This window comes from Haliotis asinina, chromosome 12 (assembly GCF_037392515.1).
Source record: "Haliotis asinina isolate JCU_RB_2024 chromosome 12, JCU_Hal_asi_v2, whole genome shotgun sequence".
Lineage (NCBI taxonomy): Eukaryota > Metazoa > Mollusca > Gastropoda > Lepetellida > Haliotidae > Haliotis > Haliotis asinina.
In genome coordinates this window covers 11,529,007-11,549,657 of record NC_090291.1, presented here as the reverse complement: position 1 = coordinate 11,549,657, position 20,651 = coordinate 11,529,007, and the positions used below count along the sequence as shown (strand labels likewise).

The 20,651-nt window shown below is 40.7% G+C and overlaps 2 protein-coding genes across 2 annotated transcripts in view; one reads left to right on the top strand and one right to left on the bottom strand.

The window, feature by feature from the left end:
- LOC137258014 (protein unc-93 homolog A-like) overlaps positions 1-20,651 on the bottom strand; it is a 117,343-nt gene that overhangs the window by 32,651 nt on the left and 64,041 nt on the right. The gene's annotated exons all lie outside the window — the stretch shown is intronic.
- The window catches only part of LOC137258583 (probable alpha-ketoglutarate-dependent hypophosphite dioxygenase), a 41,047-nt gene continuing 35,003 nt past the window's right edge, over positions 14,608-20,651 (top strand). Inside the window, exons 1-3 of the mRNA XM_067796292.1 lie at positions 14,608-14,661; positions 15,743-15,846; positions 19,684-19,729. Of these exons, the coding sequence (XP_067652393.1) occupies positions 14,646-14,661; positions 15,743-15,846; positions 19,684-19,729 (166 nt within the window). The 5' untranslated portion in view covers positions 14,608-14,645. The remainder of the gene's footprint in view (positions 14,662-15,742; positions 15,847-19,683; positions 19,730-20,651) is intronic.

Here is a 20,651-nt window from a genome sequence, read left to right as displayed (position 1 = left end):
CGTATGTCAGTGGATCTGTCTAGTGTTTTAGCCATATTACTATGAAACTTGTTCGGTGTCTTGTGTAAGAGCTCCTGTTACACAAAGGGCCTTCCTTGGTGTTCAACTGTGAAACACCTTCGGTGTCTGGTTTAAGTGTTCCTATTACACAAAGGGCCTTTATTGGTGTTCAGCTGTGAAATACCTTCGGTGTCTTGTTTAAGAGTTCCTAGTACACAAAGGGCCTTCCTTGGTGTTCAACTGTGAAACTTGTTCGGTGTCTTGTTTTAGAGTTCCTCTTACACAACCGGCCTTCCTTGGCGTTTGTACGCCATACTAAAGACAAAAGGTGAATTCTCCAGCTTGCTCTTGATTGTAAACCATTTAAGCACATTTCGGGACAACAGAAAAGAGAAATAGATGAGTCATTTAGAGTTTTAGTAATAATATCACCCACCGGAACTGTCTACTAATACGGGATGGACGTGCATCTGAGATACGTCTGAGAGGATTGCAATCATAGTAGCATTTTGCGCAATTGTCGTAAAGAATTGGAGGAGAACAATTGTGGTTCTTTCACGGATCAACCAACCATGAACATAACAATAACAAAATTGCTTGCTCGCATATATTTAACCACAGGAATATCATGTTGGAGGCGCTTAAGTATTTCAGCCTGAACTTATTTATTGGCATGAACATATTTCTAGCAATGTAGCATTTAGATATATTTCTTCATATCTACATGCACGCACGAACAAACCTGACACTTTGATATTTCATCCAAATGTTACGAAACTAGATAGTCATCAACGCCATGTATCTATTGTTTTTTTGTTTGTTTGTTTGTTTTGTTTTGTTTTTTTTTTGGGGGGGGGGGGCTGTTGTAATGCGCTTCATCCGATCATGTTTCAGCTATGTGTGTCTTTAACCAAACATCTGAAAATCCAAAATGTCAGACTCGAAGCATAACAATAACTTTTGATTCTGCTACAACATATTTCCTTACAAACATGCTTTTTTTTAAAGTGAATAAAATCTAGCGTTATGTCATCTCCAAATAATAACTTCTTTAAGATGCCAAGAGGCAAACTGTAATTTTGCTGTGTGATCAGAAAAAGGCAGTTGGATTTTAAAATAAGAAAAGGTTTGGCCAAAGTCGGTTTTGGAAAATCTGTCCATCATCTTTGGATGGAGTGGGTGAGTGAGTGAGTTAATATTTAACGTCACATAGATAATATCTCAGCGATATCGTTAGATAATAAAGATGAAAACATTCTGAAGAGTAAAACCTGTGGACAATTATGTAAAACGATGAACAGTGAAATACTAGAGAGTCAAATATGTAAGTATAGAACTAGCATGAAAAACTAAAACATTTCAATTAAAGAAGTCGATACAAAATACAACAGGGCCTATAGGACGGCCTTGAATATCTTGTCGAGGTTAGAGCATGATGTATTATCAGTTAATGAGTATTAGTTAAATGTTCACGTCATGAGCCCCTCGGACGTGGGCCAGAGACAGACACCAAGGCCTAGCCAGGGTTGAACTGGATCTTCACGGTCCTCAACGCAAGAACCACCACCACCAATCTGTACGTAGACACCCATGCACATAATGTTTCTTTTGCAGTATCTACCTGTTTAAAGCACCGGCGTGATGCTGCTACAAATCTGCTGTTACACTGACCCCTTGCACTCAGGAATATGCAATTTCCATAAAAAGTAACGTTTGCATGCATCACACGTGTATTCTACTTCTCTTAGATTTCTTTAAAAGATAGGCTATAATTGATTTCGTTAACTCACGCTTTGGCATGAGGAATCAACCGGTAAATCCGATAATGTTCGAATCCTTTTGGATTCCTCATAATACAAATACAGTTTAGGCAGGCCCTGAGCCTGCACTCATTCGGTCTTTCGGCGTCACCACGATTTGTCTACCGTGCATACAACCACATACATCAACAACCCAGCCAGAGCCAAACCTATCCTCTCGTATTAACTGTTTTGGGCTGGTAGAAACCAACCTTCTTTCCTACTGGCTTTCAACCAACTCCATCATTCGTAACAATAGACCCTGTGTCGCCGCGTGGTGTGTCTGACTGACTTCTCCTCTTCTGCCTTGTCAGTTTCCCCGTATCCTTTATCAACCGCGCGTGTTCATTTTCTGAAGGAGTAAAACTTAATGGGCGATTGTAAAATTTATTAATGGCAATTGGCACTGGGTTCATGTCTCACAATCTGTTTTATGGCAGAAAAAGATTACGAGATTGCCTGCATTCCCATTTAAGAATGTTTGTGTGGTGTTCATTATGAAAAAAAATTAATCAATCAAGGGTTTTTTTCAGAATGTGATGTAGTTCTGTGCTCCAATCAAATGGTTTTTGCCATCGTCTTGTTTTATGCGCCCCGTGGACTCGCAGATGACTTCTCTGGCGTTGGTGTTGACGTTGGCGTTGGCGCTAGTGTTGGTGTTAACGTTAGCGTTAATGAAGGCGTTGACGTTGCCGTTAGCTTTGTCAATGGTGTGCATAGTGCTGTTCCTTCGAAAGACAGATAATCCAGATTTTAACCGACCCTGCTGGATAATAATTTTGCCACAGAGGCAAAACAAATGCGAAAATGACCAGATATACAAAATTCTCAAAAGACTTTTAACAGTGAATCAAGATTTTAGCTGCCTTAGCCAAAATGACACCAAAAGCCCCCATCTGTCACACCTCTGGGATACTACCTCCCCGACAACATCGGCAACTACGACATTGTTCGGCACGATGAAGATCACTGTCACATGCTTCATCTGGACTTTATTTAGGACATGCATCTGATCGTGACTGCTCAGTGATGTTATTGATCACAACGTGTGATGGACGTAAATCAACCTTTGTCTGTGTTAGATACAAAGACACCAACAGCCTCATCTATCACACCTCTGTGTTGCTACGTCCTCGAAAACCCTGACAACTATGAAACTATTCGCCACAACTGAAATGTTTTGTTTTGTTGTTTATTTAACGTTTGTTTTTCATCATATTGCTATGATCTTGTCTATTAGGACTCGTTAGGTTTATATATCGAGATCAGGATGTTAAGAAGACGCACAAGACGTAGACTCAATATGGGTTGGTGAAAATGTGAATTTAGCTTTTGGCAATATTCCAGCAATATCACTGAAGGAAACACCAGAAATGGGCATCACTCGTACGCATGTGGGGAATCGAACCCGTGCTGTCGGCGTGACGAGCGAACGCCCTAACCACTTGGCAACCAGACTGCCCTCTGTCTCAATATAGAGCTCTACAATCATCATATCCCAAACTCAGTCGTGTGTCACTTGCTTATCAGAGTGAGTGTTACATGTCCCACATTGTACCACAACTTTACATAACGTTATGTTTGCTATGTAATTGCGACTCCTGCCCTTTAGGGTCTTATTTTTAACTGTGTGGTTACTGTCAATATTTACATAAAATACATCCATTTGAATTATGAGTTTATGTATGAATTATTCATCAAAAGACGTTTATCGATATCGTAAAAAAGTGTAAGTATATTATGTCTGCTTGTCATAACGTGGCTACAGAAGGAAATGTTCATGTTTTGCTGGGAAAATCGATGAAAGGTCACATCAAAGTAAGTGGTTGGAATATTTGATCAAGTCCTTATTTTTTTAAAATGAATTAAATTTTAAAAATCACTTTTCAAATACTTCTGAGAAGATGGGTTGTACGGTTAGGTTGCGTTGGGAGAGAGAGAGAGAGAGAGAGAGACAGACAGACAGACAGACAGACAGACAGACAGACAGACAGACAGGGGGAATTAGCTACTGGGATTTAGATTCAAATGAAACAATTCCCTACCAGAGAAATAATCGCTGCACGGTTGAGAAGGCATGGGCGTGTTTAAGAGTCGTTTGTTGCTGGTGGTGGCACTAGCTATATTCCAGGTACAACATGCGTTATAACTCGCCACATAAATCAGGTTAAGATGCTTTAGCTGTCACCGAGGTATATCTGATAACTTGTGTGTAAGATTATTTAGGGGTCAGACGTTACTGAGATGTTATTGTGTTATATATTGAGCAGACGTGGTGGATCCAAAAACGCCAAGCTTGCTATTGTGTACAGTATTAATCACAATGTAATCATATACATTAAAAGCCACATCTAAATATATATTTAAACATTTGCGATGATGCTGTTTTGAGACGGTGCACATGTTGAGATGTTATGACTGTGACCTGTTTATGACCTTTTTGTATACAGAGAAACAATATGAAACCTTAACCGCGAAAAGGTGTCATGTTGGCGTCTAAAACATAATGGCCTCTTGGAATTACTGCTATATTTTCATATTTAATCAGGTCAAAATCTGGACCAACCCATGACATGTGTGTGGGATCTTATCGTCAGAATTTCAAACAGGAATAGCAACAAATCTGATTACTGTGACCTTGACCTTTGACCTTGACTGTATTACTTGGCAATGCATAGATCAGAACCCGCATTCCCAAACATGATACAGTCTGTATTATAAAGAAGATTTTTAAAAATTTATATACAGCCTTAATATTCTGTGAAAACTAGCATGGTTTCCATCGAAACGTTCCAGTATGATTCGTTGCCTGACACCTTTAAGTGTGGCGACATTAATTTTGAAAACTAGAGATTCCAAGCTTTCCAACGGTACCAAATACCAGACCTATCTTCTTTATTTAGCTAGCTGGCTGGAGATTGCCACTGGTGTGTTATGTATACCACTGGTTCATTCAATTTTTGACGGCAGAAGCCAGTGTTCTATTAGCAACGACATCGACATGTTGCAGATGGCTTTCGATGACACTTCAGAGACAAGGACTGCATGTGTTCCTGGGTCTCGCGGGAGATGACTTTACGATCAGAGATTTGTCACCGGCGGGCGTCACGTCAGGAAGTGTGACATACAAGCTGTAAGTGACATACTCACTGATATATTGCTGTTATAGCTGCCAAAGAGGTTGGCATTGTGCCAGATTCTGACAGCTCACACCACCGACAACAGATGCATCTTGGTATTGATAAAAACATTGCTGATAATAGACGAGGCTTTCTGTACGTGCAAGGTTACCTCTAAATGTACACGTTTGAATGACATACAGTTACGGTAACAGTGCTGATAACAGACGAGGCTTTCTGTACGTGTAAGGTAACCTCTAAATGTACACGTTTGAATGACATACAGTTACGGTAACAGTGCTGATAGCAGACGAGGCTTTCTGTACGTGTAAGGTAACCTCTAAATGTACACGTTTGAATGACATACAGTTACGGTAACAGTGCTGATAACAGACGAGGCTTTCTGTACGTGTAAGGTAACCTCTAAATGTACACGTTTGAATGACATACAGTTACGGTAACAGTGCTGATAGCAGACGAGGCTTTCTGTACGTGTAAGGTAACCTCAAAGTGTGCACGTTTGAATGACATACAGTGACGGCACCAGCCCCGACTAATGATTTTATTCAAATAGCAGAGACATAGCTCTTTTCTGCGGCAAAGAGCCTTACGTTACGAACCTGATTCAAATGTTAGTATCGGCGTATGGAAACAATTGATCCACCTATTTAATACCTGATTTCATGTTTTGTTTCTGCATGTATCTTCAGTATTTGTGATCGCGTGGGAGGGAGTGAAGGTCTGTTTCAACAGATATATCTGTGCGTGGGAAGCAAACCAAATGTAAGGCTGGCCGTAAAGTCTACCTCTTATTTCAAATCAGTAACCGGTTGAACATGACTATTAAACAACGCAAATCTTCTATATCTATATAAGCGGATCCATACACGGCGAAGGGACGCAAATCTGTATTCCGTAGCTGGTTTGTGTGATATTTGTAGTGTTAATTAACAGACTGCTTAAATGACCTGAGAACAGTATGTTTCAATGCAAATATATCGTTTGTCATCTGCTGTGAAACCTCAGGGTGTCAGTTTCGAAAATTAATACCGTTTCCAGATGAGGTCAAGGATGTTGTGGAGGTCATCTATGGGTCATTTCCACCGTGCCAGAAACAAAGGTGAAAGCGCAGTACAATACGATGCACAGACGCGATAGGTTTTCGAAGAATTTTGTTCCAAAAGTTTCAGAGCCATTCCTTATTATCAGTATCCAACACTGATTTTCGATCATTGGGAGATCTCTGAGTGGAAAAAGGTATGCACTCAGGTAGTTTCACTGAACGATTTCGACATGACATGAAGTTAATTGACACCTACGCCCGTTCTGTTAGATACGCTTTTAGGAACAGGGGCTTGGTATTGCTGAAAATAATACGTCCTGGGTCCAGCAAGCTACACTGATATCCATATACATATAAAGAAGGAAAGGGATGTAACGCGCACAAAATTGTCAAACACCCCACTCTCGATTATGCTCGAATTCTGGGTGGGACATTTTGGCATATGCATCCGCAAATCTTACTGAAATAAAGCCAGGTAAATTCCCTTTCGAATAAATCCAAATTAGCGGTATCGAGTACTCGGGTCCACCATGTTTGTCATTCGCCCTCAATAGGCTCGCACCAACCTGGTATATCACGCCACGAAATGAAAAAGAAAAAAATAGTGGTGTTTTATTTTTTACCAATCATGTGTGTGTGGGGTGGGTGGGGGGTGTGGGGTTGGGGTTGGGGTTGGGTGAGGGGTGCCACCAGTTAGGAAGGATTTATGCTTACCTATTAGAGCACCGGGGTCACAAAGTGAGTAATTCATACACACATGATATAGTTCCAGTCGGAATTGTACTGTCGACTCTTATTTCAGCACTGATTTATCCTGAACATGGACCCGTGAACATACGGGTTAGAACTGGTCTTTAGGCACCCATGCTTGTCGTACAGAAAAGCGCGACTAACGGGATCAGGTAGTCAGACTCACTGACTTTGTTGACACATGTCATCGTGCCCCAATTGCGTAAATCGATGCTCATGCTTTTGATCACTGCATTGCTGGTCCAGACTCAATTACTCACCGCTGTCATACTCATAGAATATTGTGATTTTACACAACAAACAATGGCAAAGGTAACAGTAACACTTGTTACTTGAAGTCGATATGACCTTAGTGTAGTGGGTATTTTTTTTAAAATAATGACTCAATCAGGGCCCAACGCTATAATTCTTAACAGTTGTTAGCGTGTGTCAACATGACTCTTTGGATACGTCTCAATTTTCAAGTAATTTCCCTCTCCTCTTGTCAAGGACGTATATCTGCAAGTTGAATATGGAGAAACTGAATTAATCAAATGTAGCCTATCCCACAGCTGAGGTTACTAGCACTTATAAAAACAGTGATGGACTCGTCAAACCAGTGTGTTCAAGAGTACGATGAATTTTAGATCCCATGATTTACCTACGCTTAGGCCTCAGCAAGGACCTTCAATTTCCCATCGTCGATGTTCCGATATTCCAATGGCTCCACTACTGGGGGTCTACATTTCATGCTTTTGAAGGACAATTGAGCATGTCCTTCCTCTGGTGATTTTTCCAGTGGTCGCCTTTACAATAGTCTAGCAGCTCCAACCTTTGGTGTCTATACTTCAAAGCTTTTGAGGTACAGTCGAGCGACCCTACCTAAGAAAATTTTCCTAGCGTCAGCTTTCCGATATTTCAGTAGTTCCAATCTCGGTTGTCTATATTTCAGAGCTTTTGAAGTCGAATCAAGCATGCTTCTCTTAAGAAGATTTTCCAAGAGTCAACTTTCAAATACTTTAGCATTTGTAACCTTTAGTGTCTAAATATCACAGGTTTTGACGCACATTCGTGCATACCCCTTTTCACCAAGCGTTTCTGTCACTCATCTCTTGCTCAAAGGTTGTTTGATGATGCTTACAACTCTAAATGACCCAGTAAAGCTTTCAAAACGAATATGGTGGACAGGCAAACAACATGTCCAAATTTGGAACACAAAATAATGCATTTCCAAATACCCATTTTGACTTGTGATCCCGTGTTTTCAGGCGAGCAGTTGACCTTCCTTTGAATCGCCATGTACCGGATGCCACTATTGGGTGCATACCTTTTGACCAAATCTTGGTATCGCTACTATTTGTACAGTTAATTGTAGAGATTTCTAGGTTTTAGTCTGATTCCTTATAGATGTGGAACTGTTTTTCTTCTGTTGCTGGTACTTATGTTTGTGGAAAAGATCTTACCAAACCCTGATCAACTTGTGAATACATGTATCCCCATTGAGGGTCGTTGTTAGTGGTGTCTTAATTGGTCAAGCCCAGTAGCATGTGTCTAAATAATATCGTCAGATCGTTTCACGTTATCTCAAACACTGACAAGCAAGAAAAAAAGCCAGACATAGTTATATACGCAGCTTCAGTATCAGACATTGTTCGAAACAAGTGGAATTCCAATCTTAAACCACTACAAGCTTTCAATGAACTTTTAATTTATATCGTCTTGAAAAACCGATTACCGATCGTTCGGTGTTCGAGTACACAGTTTCACGGTAATGTGAAAACGATAAAGTGAGCTGCTTTCACCCCTTTCATTTGAGCATCGTAACAATAACGTAAATAATTAGACGGGTCCAGTCTGTTCGCTGTCACCTTGTCACCTGAAGAAGAGCTGCACAGTATCCACTTGAAGGAGCATCAGCGCACAGAGCACAGAGGAGCATATGAAAAGGGTTTGTGAAAAAAAGGACATGTTGGAAGAGCTTCAACTGAACTGGCCTGAGACTATTACCACTGAACAAGCCCCTTCGGGAAGACACCAAAACAAATTACCCCTCTGTCATACTTGAACAAAAAGGTGAGTGGGAACATTTAATTCCACGATAACTCCAAGAATGAGAATTAATAAACGTGCATTTCTTTTTCATGATTCCAATGCCGTTTTTTTCTATATCCGTTCCAAATACATCACGTGCCTTCGGTATTTTTGGTTTCGAATTTCATTCAGAACCAGTTCGCGTTAAATCTCTTAGTGTATTTGGTCAATCGTTTAAACGAGACCCTTAAGGGTAAGGGAGTCCTAAGTATCTCGTAAAAAGGCAATATCATCTATTTGAAATTGGGCGGAGATAATGCTCGGGCTTCACACAGAAGGTGATCGAAAATTGATCGGAACCCGTTCAGCTGTCATGTTAAATCGTTTTGGCCAAATTCCTTAAAGGTTCCCATCAGTGTTTTGGTGTAGTGAGCACACAGATGATGAACTTAGCAAGACACTGGCACTAGAAAGACAGTCCGTATCGATTATCAGCTTTGCAGTTCGCATGGCCATGCATGGCCATGATGGCAGCACATAGGCTGATAAACTACAGACACAACCGTGGACACTGACTGATAGGAATCATATAACTAACACGGTATCAAACATCCTTGTAGCAACATTAATATGGACATTAATATGTCAGTTCACTCATATGCCAAGATTTGAAGCCTCATTGTACAAACATCAATGCATTCGTTTACCAAAATGCCAAGTCTCATTTTATCAACATTAATGCATGTATTTACCAAGATATCAAGCCTCATTCTATCAAAACCCGTGCATGCCTTTTTCTAGGTAGCAAACATACTCTGACAACATTCAGACACACGTTTATCGAGGCACCTTACACCGTTATTAAAAATAACATTTTTAATACATTTATCAACACATTAGACACCATTGATTCCAAAACGATCCATACACTTATCAACACATTAGACACCATTGATTCCAAAACGATCCATACACTTATCAACACATTAGACACCATTGATTCCAAAACGATCCATGCACTTATCAACACATTAGACACCATTGATTCCAAAACGATCCATACACTTATCAACACATTAGACACCATTGATTCCAAAACGATCCATACACTTATCAACACATTAGACACCATTGATTCCAAAACGATCCATACACTTATCAACACATTAGACACCATTGATTCCAAAACGATCCATACACTTATCAACACATTAGACACCATTGATTCCAAAACGATCCATACACTTATCAACACATTAGACACCATTGATTCTAAAACGATCCATACACTTATCAAGACATTAGACACCATTGATTCCAAAACGATCCATACACTTATCAACACATTAGACACCATTGATTCCAAAACGATCCATACACTTATCAACACATTAGACACCATTGATTCCAAAACGATCCATACACTTATCAACACATTAGACACCATTGATTCCAAAACGATCCATACACTTATCAACACATTAGACACCATTGATTCCAAAACAATCCATACACTTATCAACACATTAGACACCATTGATTCCAAAACGATCCATACACTTATCAACACATTAGACACCATTGATTCCAAAACGATCCATACACTTATCAACACATTAGACACCATTGATTCCAAAACGATCCATACACTTATCAACACATTAGACACCATTGATTCCAAAACGATCCATACACTTATCAACACATTAGACACCATTGATTCCAAAACGATCCATACACTTATCAACACATTAGACACCATTGATTCCAAAACGATCCATACACTTATCAAGACATTAGACACCATTGATTCCAAAACGATCCATACACTTATCAACACATTAGACACCATTGATTCCAAAACGATCCATACACTTATCAACACATTAGACACCATTGATTCCAAAACGATCCATACACTTATCAACACATTAGACACCATTGATTCCAAAACGATCCATGCACTTATCAACACATTAGACACCATTGATTCCAAAACGATCCATACACTTATCAACACATTAGACACCATTGATTCCAAAACGATCCATACACTTATCAACACATTAGACACCATTGATTCCAAAACAATCCATACACTTATCAACACATTAGACACCATTGATTCCAAAACGATCCATACACTTATCAACACATTAGACACCATTGATTCCAAAACGATCCATACACTTATCAAGACTTTTGACACCATGATTCCGCAGCGGTCCATGCATTTATCAAAACTGGTCATCACCATACGTTTTTGTACGCCATAACACCGCTAAAAAGCACAACAGTTAATTCATTAAAACACCTGACTTCATTAACTGACACGAATGCAGTTGCATTGTCAAGACATGCATATACATACGCTTGGCGATGTCAGACACAAACATGTTAACACGAATGCTCAAATCCAAGACTCTTCAGTGTTAACATGAATGCATATCTACGACCAGACACCTTGGACACAATTATCAAACCATACAAAGCAAAAACATTGTGACTTACGGACTTCGGGAGAGTAAAACCCAAGTCGGCGTTTGATGCCTACGTTTCACATTAAAGGAATGAACTTAAAGAAAGATATATTTTCTACAATTGGGTGCTACGAGCGTTTAAATTATCAAGATCTGGATCCTATTAGACAGATAGCAGGGAAACCATGACAACGTTTGATATATTTTCTCATAATTTCTTCTACTCTAGCACGTTTTAAGATGATTCCTCCAGATTCGCAAAGACTTCAGTGGAGGGTTTTATTCTAATTCTACATCAGCTTCTATCCGAAGCTAATAACATCCCCAAAACCCATACCGTAAATAACCAAGAATATGTGATATAAATTTGGTTGATAGGATTATGCACCATTATTCTTCCTTTGAAGTAGTATCTAAAGTCTAAATCACACCCGTCAGTATTAAATACATGAGTTCAAAGGCATACAAAGAAAGAACACTGAAAGAAAAGTAGTATATTACAAACTTTCCATGTGATTTGTAATGCTCAAGGAATAAAAATACAGATGTCCCTGTCTCTGAGATTGCAAATAACTCACGGAAAATCAAGCAAATTGTTGCAGAATTTCTGCCAGACTTGCAATTTAATTTTTTTCATCGTTTCAGAGACTCGTTTTAATTCTCACGAGAGGAATCACGTTACACACACAATTAAACTAGACACCACAGTTCCAAGTTAACAGAATGACCCATAAACTGACACAGAACCAGTTAACATTGTTACGCGTTTAAAGCTTGTAATCTTAATTCGATATTTGTCGACTTTCAGTTTTTGAACTGAAAACGTAACAAAGGTTCTAAATATCGATTGTTTATTGACAATCAGTTGTGTTAATGTCAAAGGGGTTATTTTGTTGCCAAAGGTCGTTTGTTTTATCGACAGTTAACTACACTTTTCGTGATTGTGTGGGATTGTTTGGAGTAAATTTAGCTACTTGTGGTTTGTTTTGGCTGTATTGAAATCACATTATTTTTCTAGGTTATTTGTTTTCTTGAAGGTATTATTGCCAGCTGCACTGCCAATACTTACAGTTGTACAGCCATATTGCGGCAGCACTTACCATCCAGTGTCATTGCGACCAGGATACTACTGAATACCTTAGAAAGGTAAAAGAGCTCTCGTCTGCCACGCAAGAATTTTATAGATTAGATTTCCTTCAGGGGTTGCGAAAGATGGAGCAGATATATGACAATAATCAAATCCCAAACATGACATCCTATGATATGGTGTAAACAATTTTTTCTTCTTTCAAGGAATGCAGGCGTTTCAACGAACTGTTCTTCTACACACTGGCGTATATTATGTTATTATATCATTTATAAATTCCCCAGTCTGTTTGCATTGATCAACAGGCATGGTGATGATTTGTTTGTTTGTTGTTTAACGGTGCCCTCAGCAATAATCAGCTGCATTTCGGCAGTCAGTCTTGACCAAGCGATCAACAGCATGAGCATCGACCAACGCAACTGGGACGTGATGGCAATAAGAATAAGAATATCCACTACAAAACAATCCCCTAAATTTTTACAGTAATGTTCTTGTGAACTGCGGAGTTCTATTTTTTCGGATTAGATTGCTGACTGATATGAACGACCCTATATGATCCACCAGGGACATCATGCTCTTATCCGTGTAGATGATTGTGATGCATGATTGTACAGGACATTTTGAACGTGTACATGTGTTTTGATGGATAATATGTTCACGGAGCGGTAACTCAGAGGTTCGTGTCCATAAGACGGTATTTGTTGTTTAATGGGTTAAAACAAGAATTGTTCAGTTTGGAGTCGGTGTAATGTGTCTCAGTGACGTATGCACCTAAAAGAGGGCACTGGCTTTTAAGGAAGGCTTAAGCTCCCCCTTAACACACACACACACACACACCACCACCACCACCACCACCACACACCCCACACACCGGTGCATGTGCCTATACCCATGATATGCAAGCTTTATAACTTTATTGACACTACATGTGACACAAAACCACTTAAGATGATAATGGTGAAGATGATAATGATGATACAATATAAACACTCGCCTGCCGTCTCTATTCCTCATACCTAGCCAGAGGAGTTGAGCCCAGTGTGTTTTACTTCAGGTTCAGTAAACAAAAGTGTGTGTACATCAAGGTTCACATTTCTGTCCAGATCTTTTGTGCTCCCTAAGCATTTAATGATCCCCCTGACGTTTTGGAATGCATCGATTTGGGATTTTGCAGCGTTCAACTGTCACTGTCATTTAGGCGTCTGTTAGACTGTAAAATTAACCTGTTTCCTTCGGTTGATATGTAGCCATTAAGACCTCAATTTATTTTCGTGGCATCACGCACACTAGAATGCAGTAATCAAAGTGACAAACCTAAAATCTAAAACATCGAATTAGAATAAAAGGATTTGTGGAACTTTATACACACAATGGCAAGAAAGGACATGGTGGTTGTCAACTATTTACAAAATCGATAAATTGTGTTTGAACTAATTCTAAAGAACGAAACTGTATGTTGTGTGTATGTGTATGGAAACTGACGTGAGGGTCATTAAGAGATTTCAAAAGAATGGCTCATTTGTGTGAGTGTCATATCACATTAAGAAAACGAGTTTTACGAGTGGAGCATTTCCCGAGAGAAAAAGCAACAATTTAGGATAGTACACGATTCTGGTGAACCCGTCAGGTTCACAAGAATTCACAAATGTTGCTTCCTTCAATGACGCATGCTGTGTTAGGTAACGTCGTTCATTTTGTACGAGGGGCGATGGCGGTGGCCTATTAGTGAAAGCATTAGCTGCTCACGCCGAAGGTCCTGGTTGAATTCTCCACGTGGGTACAATGAGTGAAGCCCATTCATGGTGGCCCACTCAGTAACATTGTTGAAATATTGCTAAAATCGGCGTAAAGCTCAACTAAATTTTACATGTTCCACTCTCTTTCTGCTCTCATGTAAGTCTAGTAAATGTATTAGTTTGAGTGGTATGCATGACGCTGCTGAACAAAGATCATACGTATGGTAAAACTGATCATACTTTCACTAGACCAATACATACTCGGAGGACATGCAAGTGACACCTGAACTTCCCCAGTGACAAGAACTGGTTTTCAGACTGGCATGCCCTTTCGACACTATTCCCTCTCCTATAGCTTCCCCAAAGAATGACAGGTTTGGCTAAGCTGCTTCCAGAGTCATGTGGCAAGCATGATGACAATGGCTATACAAAACCAATGTTCACTATCTGCCCCAGGCACAGAGGGCATTTGCATTTTCTAATCAAAAAACAAATTTAGCTTTAATCTCTTTTATCATGACTGACCGACATCTAAATAAAAGGTACCACAAACACCCTTGCTTACACGCAACAGAACCAGCGATAAGCGTTGTCTTTTACAATGGCTGTCCCAAATGGTAGGTAAAGTGTGCTTATACTCGTGCTATTTAAAGGTTGAATCATGCATAAAATGCCCCTGCTGCTGTCTTTAATACAGTAAAGTGCGACTATAACGAATTCAACGGCCATACGGACGGTATGTTATTGACAAATCAAGTGACCATAGAGAGTAGTGGATTTAGCTTTACTCCGCTTTTAGCAATGTTTCAGCAATATCTGAAGAGGGTTTCACACACTGTACCTCTGTGGGGAATCGGACGATTTAACCACTTCTCCCCAGTCTCTCAAGTGCAATCTGTTTGAATTATACAACTGTAATGAATGAAATTTGATTTACACTTAAATCTGTTATCTCAGACAGCAGTTATATCTCGCACAGCAATAAAACACTTGTGACTCAGTTCTAGTTCATTTCACTGGGTTTTGAACACCTGCTTTGTCAACCGTTGCTCAGAGCAATAGATTTTAGACACAATTTAGACAAAAATCACATTTAAACTTCAATTCAAACCTCTAGAATAACAGCATCTATCTGTTTAAGGCATATGCTCCTAGGCGTGGAAATAAATAGTTGTATCGGCATGATGTGCACATTCTGAGAAGTTTTGCACAACCTCGCCATCCAGGAGCCGTCAAATCACGAAACACACTCCGAAGTTGGTTGATATGAAGACTTCAATCAAGTAATAGAAACATATTCAATTAACAGCATGTTATGATTTATATCTAATTTATCGAAATTTCTTCAAAACCCGTGAAGATATTCCAGCTGGATAGGTCGATACTCATGATGTTGGTCACCGGATTGTCTAGACTCGATTGTTTAGAGACTACACCCTTACATCTGGAATATCTAAAATAACATAGAAAGAAAGTGTGAAATAGCCACAGTTGGTTAGTTGTACATTCAGAATATTCAGCACAATCATTTACATGGACAAAATCGTGGTGTCCCTAATGTGTCCATACAGGGCTTTCTTTATCTGTGATCTTTCGCACCCGGAAAATATTATTCCGGAATTTTGACAAGAACATTACTGTCAGGAATAAGAGGATTGTCTTGTACAGGAAGTTGATGATGTTTTCTGTGCTTCCCAGACATACATTCCGTGATCTGGCCGAGTGGACCTTCACCTATGGAATGGATCAAGTCAAAGCCTACAGCTATGTGGAGAGAGACTTTCGGGAAGGACGGATATCTGGTGAGAGTCAATGGCCATTGACAACATTCTGAACTCCAATAAGTAAGCGAGCAAATGGGCGTATCGTTGCTCTGAAGTTACGTCATGGTGAGTCGACCTAACGTGACTGAGCAGTCTCAAGTGATAGATACCAAAGTGAGAGTGTTCCACGTGTATCACTGCGTATCTGCTTGCTCTTGGAGTCGAAATAGTCAAGTGAAATATGAGCACAACGGGAAACATTCCATGGCAATCTGGGACACTCGATCACATCTTCTAGCCACTAGAAGGGAGGGAACACTACAAACTCTCGATCGTCGACTCATGGCCACTAGCAGGGAGGTAACTCTATGCACACTCAATCGTAGGCTCATGATCACTAGAAGGGGGTAACACTACACGCTCTCGATCGTAGGCTCCTGACCACTAGCAGGGAGAAAAGACTGCCAAGTACATTGCGCCGCCTTGTAAACATACCGTCTCTTTCTAATTAACGCCTACGTCTTTGACGACTGTAAACATCGATGACTCTGATTTGTTTTGTTTGTTGTTTAACGCCGCACCCAGCAAATAATCCAGCTAAGAGGTGGCGATCTGTAAATAATCCATGCATCGGCATGGGCATCGATCTGCGCAGTTGGGATCCGATGACATGTGTCAGCCGAGTCAGCGAGCCTGACCAACGGACCCCGTTAGTCGCCTCTTACGACAAGCAGAGTCACCTTTTATGGCAAGCATGAGGTGCTGAAGGCTAATTCAATCCCGAACCCGAAGTAAGTGAAAACAAACTGCAGAAACAAAGGCGTACATATCGGCACACATTAATGATGTAAACTAGAATATAGGTTTTTTATCTTAAATTTCCGCAAGCTCTAAATCTTTCTCCATCGCTGGTATTTATAAAGTAATTATAAAGACAGCTGGTCAAAGGAAGGAATGTTTGCTGGTGGCGAAAACTCAAGCAGCAGGAATCGATGGTGGTGCATTTCATAATGATGTTCAGGAAGTGTTTTGATCTAAAGACAGCAGTGTTTCAAAGACTGGTGTTAGCTTTAATGTTTTTTATCTCACAGTCTCACCGCGGAATATATATATTCAGTGGAAATTGTCATAACCGGTATCTGTCCTATCCGACAAGTTGTCATCACTGGCACAAAATCTGAGCCCCATCCATGGCTTGTACATTTACCATCAGCTCTACAATCCATCACTTTGTCTAACCCGGATTTATCTTCAGTTCTAATGTGTGCCGGTTTAAACAGCTTCTACTGTACCCCCGTCTAAGTAATATATTGTTTGAAAGCATAATTAACACAGACAGAGTACAATGAAGGAAACAGTCAACCCCAATCCAACAAAGTAATGTCATCAATACGACTTTACTGAGACTATTTAAATTGGATTGTTGGAAGGGAAATAGATTTTTTATTATGGATTGTGGCAGTTGTTTTCTGGAACGAGAAACGCGACACAAATAGACAAATGCATGTATAACCACCGCCGACCTGGCCCTAGAGACGTCTTCTCATGATGGTTCCCTTCGTTGGCTACTCCAGCTTGTAGCTGCTGACTGCAACTATGGAAGTCATTGTTGACATTTGACAAAGGATATACCCCCCAGCAGGACTCGCCAATTTGGGGTTCTAAAGACAAGCAGCGCAAACTTTAAAGATGGGGTTTTTGTCCCTTCCTTCGTCCCTTCAGGCGCGGGTCAGCTAAAGGTCACTTTCTTTGAGCCACCATAGGTTTTGACTTTTCCTGAAGGTCAGCATCATTTTCACGTGACGTTGATATTGAAAACAGTGAAACCATTGACGTCAAGTACAGTCTTCCGTATTTGACGATGGAGAAGCTGATAAGATCTACTGGATGCCATTAGATTAGATGTGAAGCCGGTGCAGTGGTTTTAGTTGGAGGCAGTGTTGATGGCAATACCGTTGATATAGACTCTTGAAATAAGCTTATAAATACGAAGAACGTCAGGCATTGATTTTGTTAGCGTTGTGTTAGTTCGTTAAGAACAGAAAATGTGGTGGCGGAGATGAAGAAGTCGGAAGAGTTGTGCTGTTGGATTTTGGGGTGAGGGTGGAGTGGAAATAGGTGGATGGAGGGTTCAAGAGTGAGAGTTAAAAGGATGTCGGAATTAATGTGTGAGTGGGGCGCGCATGTCAGGGCTGGTTTGAGGGTGGGGTGGAGATATCCGGGTTGGGGTGAGGGTAGGGTGGAGATGCCGGGATTGGGATGTGGGTATGATGCCTTTAGGGTGTGGGTGGAGTGGAGATGTCGAGGTTAGGATGAGGGTGGAGCGGGAATGTTGGGGTTGGGGTCAGGGGGGAGAGGAGATGTCGGGGATGGGGTGATGGTGGAGTAGAGATATTACGTTTTGGGGTGAAGTGTGGATGTCGGGGTTGGAGGGAGGGCGGAGTGATGTGGAGGGTGAGGGTGGAGAGGAGATGTCGGGGATGGGGCGAGGGTGGAGTAGAGATATTACGTTTTGGGGTGGAGTGTGGATGTCGGGGTTGGGGGGAGGACAGAGTGATGTGGAGGGTGGGGGTGAGAGGAGATGTCGGGGATGGGGTAAGGGCGAGGTGGAGATGTCAAGTTCGTGGTGAGGGTGGAGAGGTGATGTAGTTGAGGTGGGGGTGGAACTGAGATCTCGAGGAAGGGGTGACGGTGAAGAGGTGATGTCGTAGTTGGGGTGAGGGTGGAATTCAGATGTTGTGGTCCTGGTGAGGGTGGAGTGGGGGTGTCGGAGTTGGGGTGGGGGTGGAAGGGACACATCGAGGTTGTGGAGTGAGTGTAGCGGGATGGCAGGGTTGAGGTCAGGGTGGAGTGGAAATATCGGGACTGGGGTGAGATTTGAGTGAACACGCCGGAGTTCAGGAGAGCTGGAACTTTTCATCAAATGCATCGTTCGAGAAACATCAAGTGTAATTTTAATGAGGTACATGATTGCCACAGCAGAATATTGTATAACAACGTTCCATAGTATAGCAGAATTATTCAATTATAATCGGACTACACCTTTTCGTTTGCACATCTCCGCATAGTGTATTTCACCGGGGAAACAGCAAATCTTTATTAAGCTCATCCACATCTGCACACATTTTACGTACTACTAGAGTGGAATTTATAAGAATTTAAATGTGCGGTGACAGGCCTAGGTGATGACAAGAGAGGATTCTTTTCAGGCTTGGGAACACCTATTTCTTACACTGTACACTATAGGTGCTTCAAGCATGTTTTGCATTAAGACACAATTTACGTACACAGCATTTACAATACGATCACATCAATTGAAAATGTATAGACAAATGTAAGTGTGATCGCAAATGTAAGAATAGTAATCGTCACAAGACAATTGATATGTTTTATATTCATGGAAAAATAGCACTGTTGCATTTTCCAAAACCAGCAATTGCAGAAACATTTGAACACAAAATGGTATCGTATAACTGCATTTTCATTTTTTTCTTTGCTTGAGGACACAGTGGAAATGCATTAGATAATATTTCAATAAAACAAACCGCATTTCATACATCATTTTCATCTTTCCCATAAATTGCTGAAAGAGATATATCAAGTGTCAGATTTCTGATGAATAAATACTATTACAAAACAAGACTATTATTTACATTTTCTAATGCGATTCGCGGATCGCTCTTTTTTCTTACGGGACATTCGACCTAGTGGTTAAGGCGTTCACCCGTCACACCGAAGGCACAGGTTCGATTCCAACATGGGTACAATGTGTAAAGCCCATTTTCAGGTGTCCCCCGCCGTGATATTGCTGGAATATTGCTAAAGCGGCGTAAAACTAGACTCACTCACTCATTCACTCTCCTTTTTTCATTATAGGTTGTGAAAGACCTTTTGACGAAGGCGGAGCTTGAAATTTACCAAGGTAATGTATAGTATGTTGTTTGTATAAAAAAACGAAGCGTTGGTTGTTTCAAACTCCGTAATATTCTCCCCTGTAAAAACAACTGTTTGTAAATAATGAGTCCCATAATAGACAATCTGATGATCAACATCATGAGCATCGATCTAAACAATTGGGATACCATGACATGTGTCAACCGAGTTGGCGAGCCTGACCACCTTATCAAGTTATTGGCCTCTTACGACAAGTATGGGTTACTGAAGACCAGCTAGGTTTGAGCGTTGTTTAATGCTGCACTCAGCAATGGTGGCTGCTTGTGATTAAGTGCCCAAACCCTACAAATTCTTTGCTAAAGTCAGAGTTGTTGGTCCGATTACGACCATACCAGAAGCATTTCTGTTTGTTTGTGTGACGAACTCCGCACTCCGCAATATTACAGTTGTGAATGGCGGTCCACAAATATTCTGTTGACCAGACAATCCAGTGTTTGACACTATGAAGTACGACGAGAGAGTATGTGGTTGTGAAACACTTTCAAATGGTGAAGACACCAGGTGTTGGGAAAAGGTGAATATATCATGCTCCACTGGTGGCACTACACACTTTCCGGCCCATGATATACGGAAATTACCGATGTTTAACGAATGTCTGCCGTCGTCTATAGTGGCTGATTGCCTAACTCTGGTACTACGTATTAAGAGTCACACTTTCAGTTTTTCACCTGTACATAACCTGGCTCAGGCAATCAAGCGAAATGGAAACACTGATTCGTACCATCACAATACGATGACGTGCAATCAATCAAGGAAGCTAGCCTGATCCATTTGATCCCATTACGGCCGGAACAGGTTGCTGTGGAAGTTCGTGTCATTTAGATAAACCAAGAATCAATGAACATGGGTGTATTGCATAACTCAGCTCGACATCGTTAGTCTGGAAGCAT